This window comes from Heptranchias perlo, chromosome 36 (genome assembly GCF_035084215.1).
Source record: "Heptranchias perlo isolate sHepPer1 chromosome 36, sHepPer1.hap1, whole genome shotgun sequence".
NCBI lineage: Eukaryota > Metazoa > Chordata > Chondrichthyes > Hexanchiformes > Hexanchidae > Heptranchias > Heptranchias perlo.
The window spans coordinates 22,968,879-22,983,393 of record NC_090360.1 but is presented as its reverse complement, the minus strand read 5'-3'; the positions used below and the strand labels follow the sequence as shown (position 1 = coordinate 22,983,393).

General features: G+C 45.9%; 1 protein-coding gene across 1 annotated transcript in view; it reads right to left on the bottom strand.

Moving 5' to 3' along the window:
• Positions 1-14,515, bottom strand: part of pik3ap1 (phosphoinositide-3-kinase adaptor protein 1) — a 126,607-nt gene that overhangs the window by 72,376 nt on the left and 39,716 nt on the right. Inside the window, exon 3 of the mRNA XM_067972759.1 lies at positions 7,410-7,579. Coding sequence (XP_067828860.1) covers positions 7,410-7,579 — 170 coding nt within the window. The remainder of the gene's footprint in view (positions 1-7,409; positions 7,580-14,515) is intronic.

The following is a 14,515-nucleotide window of genomic DNA, read 5'->3' as shown; positions in this document are numbered from 1 at the left end:
ATCTTAAAATTAGAGCCAGGCCGTTCAGGAGGGAAATCAGGAAGCACTTTTTCTCACGAAGGGTAGTAGGAATCTGGAATTCTCTCCTCCAAAAGGCTGTGGGTGCTGGGGGTCAATTGGAGCTTTCAAGACTGAGATCGATAAATTTTTGTCAGGTAAGGGCGTCAAGGGATATGGAGCAAAGGCGGGTGAATGGATTTAAGGTACCGAGCAACCTTGATCGAACTGAATGGCAGAGCGGGTCCAATGGGCTGAATGGCCTACTCCTGTTCCTATGTTCCTGTATCTTCCAGTGTCTCTGTGCGGCTCTCACACATTTTGGATTACTGATATACTCAATCCCTCTCTTAGCTTTGGTAAAGTCCAGAGTGTTCATTAACTGGCATGAGGACAGAGCTTGGTACCTGGATCAGGGGGAGGGCGGAGCTGCTGCAACAAGCACAGGTGGGGCTGAGACTGGGAGGGTGGGTCTGCCAAAGGCTGGGAGTCAGACCTGTGAGCTAATGCAGGGGGAAGGGAGCACGGAGGCTCGGGAGCATTGGACAGACCTAATCCAGCAACAGGCCGGATCTGGGGATAGGTCTGGGGGATCCATGAAAACACATGCCACCCTAAAAAACAGCAGTGAGGGGCATTGAGCTGTCAGGTTGTGGTGAGGCAAGGCATGACTGAAATTTTCATCTCTTTCCAGAACTGTTGAGTTTTTCTATGTGGTTATCTAAGAAATCTGCTTAAGGGGTTTATTGTAGAATGGGGGGGGGCGGGGGGAACAAGGGTGGGGGAGGGGCGGGGTGAAAGCTGCAGGGCTGCTCAAAGGATTTTGATTTTTTTTTTGCTGAATGTGCTTGGGAATATTTTTGAGCTATAGGGAAGTGCTTTGTGTGTGGATGTATGTGGGTGGGTCCGTGTGTGATTGTGTGGGTGTGTGTGTCGGTACATGTGTGTGTGTGTGTGTGTGTGTGTGTGGTGTTTGTGTGGGTGTGTGTGGGCATTTGTGTGGGCATTTGTGTGGGTGTTTGTGTGGGTGTTTATGTGGGGGTGTGTGTGGGTGTTTGTGTGTTTTCATTGTTTTTGATCCTCTCCTGCTCCAGCGGCTCGACGTTCCCCAGATATCGATTTCAGAATTCTTGACCCTGTTTTCAAATTTCTGTGGCCTCACTCACCCTAACTTAGTGATCTCCTCCTGCCTTAGTTTACATGATCCCTCCCCTCCTCTACACTGGGCTCCTCCTCACCCCCACATTCCCCACCTCCTCACCCCCGCTCCCCCACTCCCCACCCCCACTCCCCCTCCTCACCCCTCACTCCATCCCCCTCACCCCCACTCCCCCCTCATCCCCACTCAACCCCACTCACCCCCTCCCCACCCCCACTCCCCCTCCTCACCCCTCACTCCATCCCCCTCACCCCCACTCCCCCCTCATCCCCACTCAACCCCACTCCCCCCTCCTCACCCCTCACTCCCCCCTCCTCACCCCTCACTCCACCCCCCTCACCCCCACTCAACCCCACTCAACCCCCTCCTCACCCCCACTCCCTCCATCCTCACCCCTCACTCCACCCCCCTCACCCCCACTCCCCCCCTCACCCCCACTCCCCCCTCCTCACTCCTTACTCCACCCCCCACTCCCTCCTCACCCCCACTACCCCCCTCCTCACCCCCACTACCCCCCTCCTCACCCCCACTACCCCCCTCCTCACCCCCCTTCTCACCCCCATTCCCCCCCTCACCACCACTCCCCCCTCCTCACCCCTCACTCTACCCTTCCTCACCCCTCACTCTACCCTTCCTCACCCCTCACTCTACCCTTCCTCACCCCTCACTCCAACCCCCCTCACCCCCACTCAACCCCCCTCACCCCCACTCAACCCCACTCACCCCCACTCACCCCCACTCCCCCCTCCTCACCATTCACTCACCCCTCGCCCCCCACTACCTGCCCTCCTCTAACACTGAGCTCCTCCTCACGCCTCACTCCCTTCCCTCCTCACCCCAACTCCCCCCTCCTCACCCCAACTCCCCCCTCCTCAACCCTCACTCCCCCCTCCTCAACCCTCACTCCCCCCTCCTCACCCCCCCACTCCCCCTTCCTCACCCCCCACTCCCCCTCCTCACCACTCACTCACCCCTCACCCACCACTCCCTCCACTCCTCTAACACTGAGCTCCTCCTCACCCCTCACTCCCTCCCCTCCTCACCCCCACTCCCTCTTCACCCCCACTCACCACCCTCCTCACCCCCATTCCCTCCTCTACTCATCCCCACTCCCTCCCCTCCTCTAACATTGAGCTCCTCCTCACCCCTCACTCCCTCCCCTCCTCACCCCCACTCCCTCCTCACCCCCACTCACCACCCTCCTCACCCCCATTCCCTCCTCTACTCATCCCCACTCCCTCCCCTCCTCTAACACTGAGCTCCTCCTCACCCCTCACTCCCTCCCCTCCTCACACCCCACTCACGCTCTCCTCACCCCCAATTCCCCCCTCTCCTCACCCCCACTCCCTCCCCTCCTCTAACACTGAGCTCCTCCTCACCCCTCACTCATTATATTGTGCACACTGACCAATAAGTTGTGTACATTGATCAGTTATATTGTATAAATTGAGTCCCCTGGGAGTGTGGCACTCACAAACCGGTGCTCAATACCAGTGAGGGTGATGACACTTTGGGGGAGTGCAGTCAGAAGCAAATCCATGGCACCATCCCAGCCTCGGCTGCACAGGGGGGCAAAAGAATTTCAGTTGCTATTGGGGATTCGATAGTCGGGGGATAGACGGGCGTTTCTGCAACCGCCAAAGTGAGTCCCGCACTGCGTGATGCCTCCCTGGTACCAGGGTAAAGGAGATCACTGAGAGGGTGCAGAACAAATTGAGGAGGGAAGGGGAACAGCCAGAAGTCCTGGTCCATGAGGGAACCAATAACATAGGAAGGAAAAGGGTCGAGGTCCTGCAGTCAGTGTTTCAGGAGCTCGGGAGAAAGTTAAAAAGCTGGACCTCAAACGTGGTAAACTCTGGATTACTCCCAGTGCCACGCGCTAGTGAGTATAGGAATAGTAGGATAAGACAGGTTAATGCCAGGCTGGAGCAATGGTGCAGGAGGGAGGGCTTCAGATTCCTGGGGCATTGCGACCAGTTCTGAGGCAGGAGGGATCTGTTCAAGATGGACGGGTTGCACCTCAACAGAGCTGGGACCAATGTCCTCGCGGGGAGATTAACTAGTGAGGTAGGGGAGGGTTTAAACTAATTTGGCAGGGGGATGGGCACCAGGATGAAGCGTTAGAGAGGAGAAAAAAAAGTGCACAGAGGACTGGGAGAAACAAACAGCACTAGAGTAAAGAATAGTTCAGAAACAGGAGGGATCAGACAGGGCGCAAATGCAAGGCAGTCTAAGATGAGTTTGGAGTACATGTGTGTAAATGCTGGTAAATAAGGTTGGTGAGCTCCAGGCTCAAGTTGGCACATGGGACTATGATACAGTGGTAATGCCGCAGGCCTCGCTCAAAGAAGGGGAGGATTAGATATTTAATATTCCTGGCTACAAGTTATTCAGGAAATATAGGGAAGGAAAGAAAGGGCAGGGGTGCGGGAGGGGCAATGTTGATCAAAGAAACTATTATAGCACTGGAAAGGGATGATGTAGTTGAGGGGTCAAAGACAGAATCTATTTGGATAGAACTAAGAAACAATGGAGGAGCTATTACACTACTGGGTGTGTACTATAGACCACCAAATAGTGGGAAGGAGATAGAGGAGCAAATTTGGAGGCAAATTACAGAAAGATGCAAGAACTATAGAGTAGTGATAATGGGGGACTTCAATTATCCCACTATAGACTGGGATAACAGTGTTAAGGGTGGGACAAATTCCTGAAATGTATGTAAGAGAACTTTCTTGTGTATCCAGCCCAATGAGGAAGGAAGCAGTGCTACATTTAGTTCTGGGGAATGAAGTGGGGCAAGTGGAGAATGTTTCAATGGGGGAGCATTTGGGGAACAGTGATCATAATATCATTAGGTTTAGAATAGTTATGTAAAAGGGCAAGGAACAATCAAGCACAAAAATACTTAACAGGAGGAGGGCTAATTTCAATGAGTTAAAAAGGGATTTGCCCTGGCAGATTGAAATCAAAACTTGGGAGGCAAAACAGTAATTGAACAAAGGGAGGCCTTCAAGGACGAGTTGGTTCAGGTGCAGACTAGACACATTCTCACAAGGGGGAAAGGAAGGGCATCCAAAGCTAGAGCTCCCTGTATGACTAAAGATATAGAAATTAAAATGAAACAGAAAAAGGAGGCTTATAACAAATGAAAGGTTCATAATACAGAACCATGCTGAATATAGAAAGTACAAAGGAGAGCTAAAAAAGGGAATAAGAGGGGCAAAGAGACATTATGAGAATAGATTAGTGGCTAACACAAAAAGCAACCCAAAATTCTTTGATAAACATATAAATAGTAAAACAGCAGTCAAAGGAAGGGTGGAACCAATTAGGGACAAAAAAGGAGATCTTCTTGTGGAGGCAGAGAGCATGGTTGAGGTACTAAATGAATACTTCACATCCGTCTTCACTGGAGAAGAGGAAGCTGCCATTGTAGCAGGAAAGGAGGAGGTAGCGATAGAATCATAGAATCATAGAAGTTACAACATGGAAACAGGCCCTTCGGCCCAACATGTCCATGTCGCCCAGTTTATACCACTAAGCTAGTCCCAATTGCCTGCACTTGGCCCATATCCCTCTATACCCATCTTACCCATGTAACTGTCCAAATGCTTTTTAAAAGACAAAATTGTACCCGCCTCTACTACTGCCTCTGGCAGCTCGATCCAGAAACTCACCACCCTTTGAGTGAAAAAATTGCCCCTCTGGACCCTTTTGTATCTCTCCCCTCTCACCTTAAATCTATGCCCCCTCGTTATAGACTCCCCTACCTTTGGGAAAAGATTTTGACTATCGACCTTATCTATGCCCCTCATTATTTTATAGACTTCTATAAGATCACCCCTTAACCTCCTACTCTCCAGGGAAAAAAGTCCCAGTCTGTCTAACCTCTCCCTGTAAGTCAAACCATCAAGTCCCGGTAGCATCCTAGTAAATCTTTTCTGCACTCTTTCTAGTTTAATAATATCCTTTCTATAATAGGGTGACCAGAACTGTACACAGTACTCCAAGTGTGGCCTCACCAATGCCCTGTACAACTTCAACAAGACATCCCAACTCCTGCATTCAATGTTCTGACCAATGAAACCAAGCATGCTGAATGCCTTCTTCACCACCCTATCCACCTGTGACTCCACTTTCAAGGAGCTATGAACCTGTACTCCTAGATCTCTTTGTTCTATAACTCTCCCCAACGCCCTACCATTAACGGAGTAGGTCCTGGCCCGATTCGATCTACCAAAATGCATCACCTCACATTTATCTAAATTAAACTCCATCTGCCATTCATCGGCCCACTGGCCCAATTGATCAAGATCCCGTTGCAATCCCAGATAACCTTCTTCACTGTCCACAATGCCACCAATCTTGGTGTCATCTGCAAACTTAGTAACCATGCCTCCTAAATTCTCATCCAAATCATTAATATAAATAACAAATAACAGCGGACCCAGCACCGATCCCTGAGGCACACCGCTGGACACAGGCATCCAGTTTGAAAAACAACCCTCCACAACCACCCTCTGTCTTCTGTCGTCAAGCCAATTTTGTATCCAATTGGCTACCTCACCTTGGATCCCATGAGATTTAACCTTATGTAACAACCTACCATGCGGTACCTTGTCAAATGCTTTGCTGAAGTCCATGTAGACCACGTCTACTGCACAGCCCTCATCTATCTTCTTGGTTACCCCTTCAAAAAACTCAATCAAATTCGTGAGACATGATTTTCCTCTCACAAAACCATGCTGACTGTTCCTAATTAGTCCCTGCCTCTCCAAATGCCTGTAGATCCTGTCCCTCAGAATACCCTCTAACAACTTACCCACTACAGATGTCAGGCTCACTGGTCTGTAATTCCCAGGCTTTTCCCTGCCGCCCTTCTTGGATAGGATTAAAAATAGATAAAGAGGAGATACTTAAAAGATTGGCAGCACTCAAAGTAGAAAAGTGACCCGATCTGGATGGGATGCATCCCAGGTTACTGAGGGAAGTAAGGGTGGAAATTGCGGAGGCTCTGGCCACAATCTTCCAATCCTCCTTAGATCTGGGGATGGTGCCGGAGGACTGGAGGATTGCAAATGTCCCACCCTTGTTCAAAAAGGGGAGAGGGATAAACCCGACAATTACAGGCCAGTCAGCCTAACGCCGGTGGTGGGGAAACTTTAAGAGACAATAACCCAGGACAAAATAAATTGGCACTTGGAAAAGTATGGGCTAATAAATGAAAGTCAGCACGGATTTGTTAAAGGAAAATCGTGTTTGCTAACTAGATTGAGTTCTTTGATGAAGTAACGGAGAGGGTTGATGAGGGTAGTGCGGTTGATGTTGTGTATATGGACTTTCAAAAGGTATTTGATAAAGTGCCACATAATAGACTTGTAAGCAAAATTAAAGCCTATGGGATTAAAGGGACAGTGGCAGTATGGATACAAAATTGGGTAAGGGACAGAAAGAACATACGAACATAAGAACATAAGAAATAAGAGCAGGAGTAGGTCTACAGCCCCTCGAGCCTGCTCCGCCATTTAACAAGATCATGGCTGATCTTCCACCTCAACTCCACTTTCCCGCCCGATCCCCATATCCCTTAATTCCCTTAGAGTCCAAAAATCTATCAATCTCAGTCTTGAATATACTCAATGACTGAGCATCCACAGCCCTCTGTGGCAATCCTCCAATCCTCCGGCTCCATGCCTGTAGCCAGGGAGGATTGGAAAATGATGGTCAGAGCCTGTGTTTTTTCCTCCCTTGCTTCTCTTAGCAGCCTGGGATACATTGCATCCGGGCCATGAGATTTACCTACTTTCAAAGATGCTAAACCCCTTAATACTTCCTCCCTCACTACGTTCATCCCATCCAATATTTTACACTCCTCCTCCTTAACTACAATCTCTGCATTGTCCCCCTCTTTTGTGAAGACCAACGCAAATTATTCATTAAAAACCATAACAACATCTTCCGTCTCCACACATAGGTTACCTTTTTGGTCTCTAACATAACTCTAATATTGTGTACATTGACTAATTATATTGTGTGCTTTGATCAGTTATATTGTGTACAATATTATGTACATTTATCAATTATATTGTGCAAATTGATCAGTTATATTGTAATGGCAGCTGTTCTGTTCTAACAAACGCATGAAATTAGTACCAATTTCTTATGTATTTCATGCTTAGAAGCGACTCATCTTTGGTGAGACAAAAACATACTGCTGGTGTGTAACACCTGCGCGATGGTTAAAACTTACCCCACATTGGACCCTGTCCGGTAAGACTTTCACTGTGTTTTCTTGATCGTCTCTGGAGAATGAGGAACACGGTGCCATGTGGGATCTCGCTAAGTTACTCCGCACTTTGGGTTGAGGCTCAGTTTCTAATTCTGGTTCAGTTGTATCGCAGCCCGAGTCTCTGCTGTAGCCTGAAGAGATGGAAATTCCACATGTTTTAATAAATGGGTACAAGAGCACTGTTTACAGCAGTCTAACAGATTACTCAGGTATATCTGACAAGACTTCAGTCTCTCTATTCCATTTGATCACCAAAATCAGAACTCCAACTGAATGGTACCTCTGGGTGCTCAAACACAACCTGTGTAAATAAAGGCCAATCTTCCTTTCTAGTTGCTTGAACATGTGAGTAAACATTAACATTTCTCAGTTAAACTTTACGGCAAACTAAAGTAAGCAAGAAAGAAAGTGATCACCCTCTCAAACCCAGTCTGTGTACCAGCAGCAAGGGTCTTTAATTGGCAGCTCGGGGCTTCCTTGTTGTGAGACAGATTAATGATAATTCACAAAAAGAACAGTTAATCCAAGCCTAGGTAGATGTATTGCACAAAGGCTGTTGTTAAATTTTAACTGAAGTTGACTGCCAGTGTAACCCAACTGCTGTAGAACAGCCTTCCTGCTGACCTGCAGGGGACCATGCGAGCATGTGATCATTCCCCCATTCTTGTTGTTTTTGTTTTATTCGTTCATGGGATGTGGACGTCGCTGGCGAGGCCAGCATTTATTGCCCATCCCTAATTGCCCTTGAGAAGGTGGTGGTGAGCCGCCTTCTTGAACCGCTGCAGTCCATGTGGTGAAGGTTCTCCCACAGTGCTGTTAGGAAGGGAGTTCCAGGATTTTGACCCAGCGACGATGAAGGTACGGTGATATATTTCCAAGTCGGGATGGTGTGTGACTTGGAGGGGAATGTGCAGGTGGTGTTGTTCCTATGTGCCTGCTGCTCTTGTCCTTCTAGGTGGTAGAGGTCGCGGGTTTGGGAGGTGCTGTCGAAGAAGCCTTGGCGAGTTGCTGCAGTGCATCCTGTGGATGGTACACACTACAGCCACTGTGCGCCGGTGGTGAAGGGAGTGAATGTTTAGGGTGGTGGATGGGGTGCCGATCAAGCCATTCTTGTTGTAGATAAAACTTCCTTGTGGTTGTTACATTTCTGGATTTTTACTCAGATACTTTTACTTGTGCACAACATCAAAGACCAACTCCCATAGAAAGCCTGAATGTCTTAAATATTGGGAAGACTGAAGCCATTATCTTTGGTTCCTGTCACAAACTTCGTTCCCTAGCCACCAACCCCAATTCCACACCATCACCAAGACCGCCTACTTCCACCTCCGTAATATCGCCCGTCTCAGCCCCTGCCTCAGCTCATCTGCTGCTGAAACACTCATCCATGCTTTTGTTACCTCCAGACTCGACTATTCCAATGGTCACCTGGCTGGCCTCCCACCTTGCACCCTCCATAAACTTGAGTTCATTCAAAACTCTGCTGCCCATATCCTAGCTCGCACCAAGTCCAGTTCACCCATCTCCCCTGTGCTTGCTGACCTACATTGGCTCCCAGTCTGGCAAAGTCTCGATTTTAAAATTATCATCCTTGTTTTCAAATCTCTCCATGGTCTCGACCCCTCCCTATCTCTGTAACCTCCTCCAGCCCTACAACTCCTCCAATGATTGTAACTGTCTTACTACTGCAATCCTTCTTGAAATGTCTACAAATCACATCCTAGATTCCTTCCTCACTATTGGTGTCGATAATGTACTTCAAATATCATGACAGATTTCTTGTCATTTCTTAACTCAACCTGTTCTGCCATTTAATTAGCTCATGGCTGATCTGTATCTTAACTCCATCTCCCTGCCTTGGTTCTGTAACCTTTAGTACCCTTGCATAACAAAAATCTATCCATCTGAGTTTTGAAATTCTCAATTGACCCCCAGCCTCAACAGCTTTTTGGGGAGAGAGTTCCAGATTTCCACTCCCCTTTGTGTGAAGAAGTGCTTCCTGACATCACCCCTGAACAGCCGAGCTCTAATTTTAAATTTATGCCCCCTTGCTCTGGACTCTCCCACCAGAGGAAATAATTTCCTCTACCCTACCTCCCCTATCAACTCCTTTAATCATCTTAAACAAATTGACTGACTGAAATAAAAGCAAGTTAGTCAGCATCCATAAAAGGGAAAAGACATTTCAGGTATGTGCCCTTCATCTGAACTGAGGCAGAGATGAACATGTGGGCACGAGAGGAAAGCCCTTTAGAGGAGGCTGATGGTGTTGGGACAGTCCCACAGAGGCAGAGCACGAAGGAGACCCGGAGGATGGTCAACCATATCAAAGCTCAAGGACAAGGAGGGATCGGGACCATGATTGCAGTCAGACAAACTGTTATTGGTGACTTTGACCAAGGCAGTCTTGGTGCTTTGGATGGGATGTAAACCAAACTGGAGGGTCCTGAACAGGAACTGGAGGGTCTAGAGTTGGTTGCAACCCATTGGAGGGAGGAAGCCAAGGGTGCCAGTGAGCAGGGCATTAGTTACATGAGAACTGGTGGTGGGGGGGGTGGAGATACAGTGAAACCTGTATCAATGGACACTCCCAACAAACCGACTCCTGCAAAAAGCAGACACTTATTGAGAGACCCAAATAACTTACATTGTAAAATTTATAAGAGGCACTCTGAAACCACGGACACTTGCAAATTACGAATTACGGACAGCCTTCAACGCACCAAGCCCTTTTACAACCTAAAACACAGGTCACAGCCTGATGTCATACTTTAAAACGTTCAAAAGTACGGAATGTATCTGAGCCTGAAGATCATGATGGCTGATGGATTGTTACAGGGGTCCATTTTGTCCCTCCCGGTATCAGGGTTTGAATCCCTCCTGCAGCTGCTGTCCATGCTTTCAAAAGCAATCTTGTTGACAACGCACGCTAGAAGATGCACATATACCCGACCCCACGCGGTCCCAGAAGATTCACTCACACCTGACCCCGCACAGTACAGTTAACCGTCTTCTGAGAGTGTCGTTAGGATCATGTTCCACTGGAATTTGCAAAAACCAGTTTTGTTCTTCTATCTACTTCCAAACTTAAGGACTTAGCATTGTTGCAGCTGATTAGATGCTGATCATAATCTCAGCAGGTTCTTCAAGATTGTTGGGACAATTTTCGCAATACAAACAATGACCATTGTCATACAAAGACACCTGACTCAAGTCCCATAGGTGTCCCAAATTTACAGGTTTCACCGTATTACATTTGATTGGCTATATCACTGCAGTAACTTCAACACAACTTTACTTAAAAATAAAAACATTAATGGTTTAATTCTTCTCACCCTGGGCTCCCCATTCGCTCATCTTTCCAATTCTCTATCTATCCTACTTTAAATCATTTAAACTTTCATTCATTCTACCTAATTGAAAAAAAGAAGCAGTGTTTATGGAGTATCTTATCAAAAGCACTTCACAACCAATGAATAACTTTTGAAGTCTGGTCAATTTGCACACAGCAAGATCCGATAACATTATTTGAAACCCGGTGTCATAAAGATTTCTCTGAAAAGGGAAGTAAAATTTGCCATTGCTTTGGAAAGCAATCTGCATCTTCTTTAGCACCCTCACGCACACACACAAAAATGCATAAACACCCATGAACACATGTACATACACGCGCATACTCACACAGAATTTCCTGGATAGTTTCGGTGTAAGTATGACGTAATAGCACTGTTGTGCCATTATTTCCCAAGGAGATTTGTACATGATTTTATGCCAGTTTTATGTCAAAACATCGTTATGAGCGAATTTCCTTGATCATTTGCATCGCTCCTGAGTTACATCAGCTGAAACCCCACTTAGCTCTTTAACATAGCTCCGCCCCCATGCAAAAGTCCAGAGAATACAAGTTTCCCGCATTTATGCCGGTTCTGAACAGGCGTAAATTATGCTCAAAATTTTAGGTGCAGAAGGACCTGAAGTCACTACTTCTGCTGTTTTATAGTGATTTTTTAAAGCAATGTTGTTATTTCTCCTTGCTGAGACCTATGCTGTGTTTAGTATGTTTAATGGCAACAGAATTTGTTATGTTAAAAAGAAAAAAGCTTCCACAATTACATTTTCTTAAATGCGCTGTGCTTAACATGCATATGTGATGGTTTGATGGCTTCAAACTTTCATTCTCATAATACCAATAAGAGGGAAGATGGTGTATGTTCTGTGCTTTCCTCGGGCCCCGATTGTTTACACTGATTTCCGCCTGTTTTACACCAGTTTTTACCTTCAGGTATTTGCTGATGAAATTCTCAGGAAATTTCGGCGTAAGTTGCCATTAGCCAGATTGGTGTAGAAACCAGTATAAAGTTTGGAGTAATTACAGTGCAAGTTGGATCAAGGAAAATCTGACCCATTATACATAAAAATATACATATATACACTGACACAAATATATTATACATACAAATACACACACACACATATACATACATATAACATAAGAACATAAGAGATAGGAGCAGGAGTAGGCCATTTGGCCCTTCGAGACTGCTCCGCCATTCAATGAGATCATGGCTGATCTGATTTTTACCTCAACTCCACTTTCCCGCCTGTTCCCCATATCTTTTGACTCTCTTGCTGATCAAAAATTTGTCTAACTCATCCTTGAATGTATTCAATGACTCAGCGTCCACCGCTCTTTGGGGCAAAGAATTCCTAAGGTTCACAACCCTCTAAGAGAAGAAATTTATCCTCATCTCCATCTTAAATGGGCGACCCCTTACTCTGACACTATGCCCCCTAGTTCTAGATTCCCCCGAGGGGTAACATCCTCTCAGCATTTACCCTGTCAAGCCCCCTCAGAATCTTCTATGTAGTACAGGCTTATCCTGCTCAATCTTTCCTCACAAGAAAACCCTTCCATACCCTGAATCAAACTAGTGAACCTTCTCTGAACCGCCTCCAATTCAAGTATATCCTTCCTTAAATAAGGGGACCAAAACTGTACGCAGTACTCCAGGTGTGGTCTCACCAGCACCCTGTACCCTGTAGTGCTTTTCATTACTTAGTTTGCTGGTATATTTGGTATCAAACATTAGTTCCTTTAGCGCTAGTATGGTTAAGAGTACAAATTGCTGGCTATTTATGATCCTGCATCAAATCCACACGTTTCTTCTCCTCTTCTCTTCCAATCCAACCAATAAAGGACAGTGCATCACTGAACACCCATATGATAAACTCAACATTCATAACAATACAGAGAGTCGATTCACTAGTTAACACGTCAGAACGTATGTGGAAGTTCGGATCAAGTTTGCTGATAAGGGCAGACTACTTCACAGAGAGAGAAAGGGGAGCGAGTCCTCAGACGGTGTCTGATTTCATCGAGAACCCCAAGCTTCTGACGGCCTACAGTTGCCATGTTTCCTCTTTCACACTTGGCTGATGAAATTCTCAGGAAATTTTGGCGTAAGTTGCCATTAGCCAACGCTCTACAAACGTTAACGTGAAAGGATTTAGCACATTTACTGACACAAATTTACTGGTGACAAAAATTATCAGATGGATGCGTCTAGTGTCCAAATTGTTCAGAACTTATGATTGATTTGGCTCAAATATCCCAGCAACCAATCCAAAAAAAACTATTAAGTATTTGTATCATTATCTCTTGAAAAATAAGATTCACAAAAAAAAATTAAATCTTTGAAAAAAATGCTTCAAACTCCTTTCAGTGGCTGTGTTGGTTCCCTCCTGAGATATGTTCCAGTGGACAAGAGAGCAGCCAATGTAACAACTCCATTCAAGAGGAGAGAAAAGATAAATTGAACAACCATAGAACAGGCTATTGAAGATGTGACCAATTAGATTGTTAAAGGGAATGCGGAGGATGGCGTGGATTTTCAGTGTCTCACAAGAGACTTGTTAGAAAAATTTGGGCATATGGTATAAGAGGAACTGTAGCAGCAAGAACGTTGGTTAATGGGTGTTGCTTGGATTGGAGAAGGGTTGGAAGTCAGTGCTGGGATGACTCGATCATATATATATATATATATGGATGATTTGGACTTGGGTATAGGGAACCTCAGAGTGATACTGATGGATTAGTAGAATGAGCAGATGCAATTTAATATGGATAAATGTGTGGTCGTACATTTTGGGAGGACAAAGAGGAATGGGAGTAGGTGGTCAATGAAAAGACACTGAAGGGTGTGGATGATAAAGAGATCTAGGGGTTCAAACACACAGGCTTCAAATTCTGCAGGCGTTCTCCCAGTCTCTTGATATTTTTAGCCATTTAAGTCATTTATCTGGGGATTGCACAGGTCTCTCATCAATGTTATGTGGGAGGCTTGGAGAATCTCCATGGAATTTCAAGACCATAATTTCATAAAAGCCATGATAAAGGCCAACAGATTTTTGGATTTGATAAATAGGAACATTAAAGAAGTTATGATGAATTTGTACAAAACATTGATTAGGCCACAGTTAGAGTACTGGGTGCAGTTTTGGGCATCCCATTATAGAAAGGACATTAAAGCCATAGAGAGCGTACAGTGTAGATTCACCAGGATGATGCCAGGGATGGGAAACCATAGTTATGAGGAGAGACTTACGATATTGGGACTATTTCCACTGGAGCAGAGAAGGGTAAGAGGAGATTTAATAGGGATTTTAACATTAGGAAGTTTTGATAGAGTGAATAGGGAGAAACTATTTCCACTGGTAAAGGAATCAGTGATGAGGGCTCATCAATTAAAATTGTCACTAAATGAGCGAGGAGAGAGGTTAGAAGAAATTTCTTTCCACAGATGTTGAGCACGGAATGAATGCATTGCAATAGGGAATGGTTGAGGCAGAGACCATTGCAACTTTTAATGGAAAATTGGACAAATGTTTGAAGCAGAGGAGGATACAGGTGAGATAGCAGTGGTCCAGCAAATTGGATTGCTCCAGCAAATGGGCCAAATGGCCTCTTTCTGTGCTTTAAACTTCTATGGTTCGATGATTCAATTAGTCTAACGTCAGCCAATTCCTAGAATCCATTATTTGAGAACAAATTAGTAAACATTTGGAAC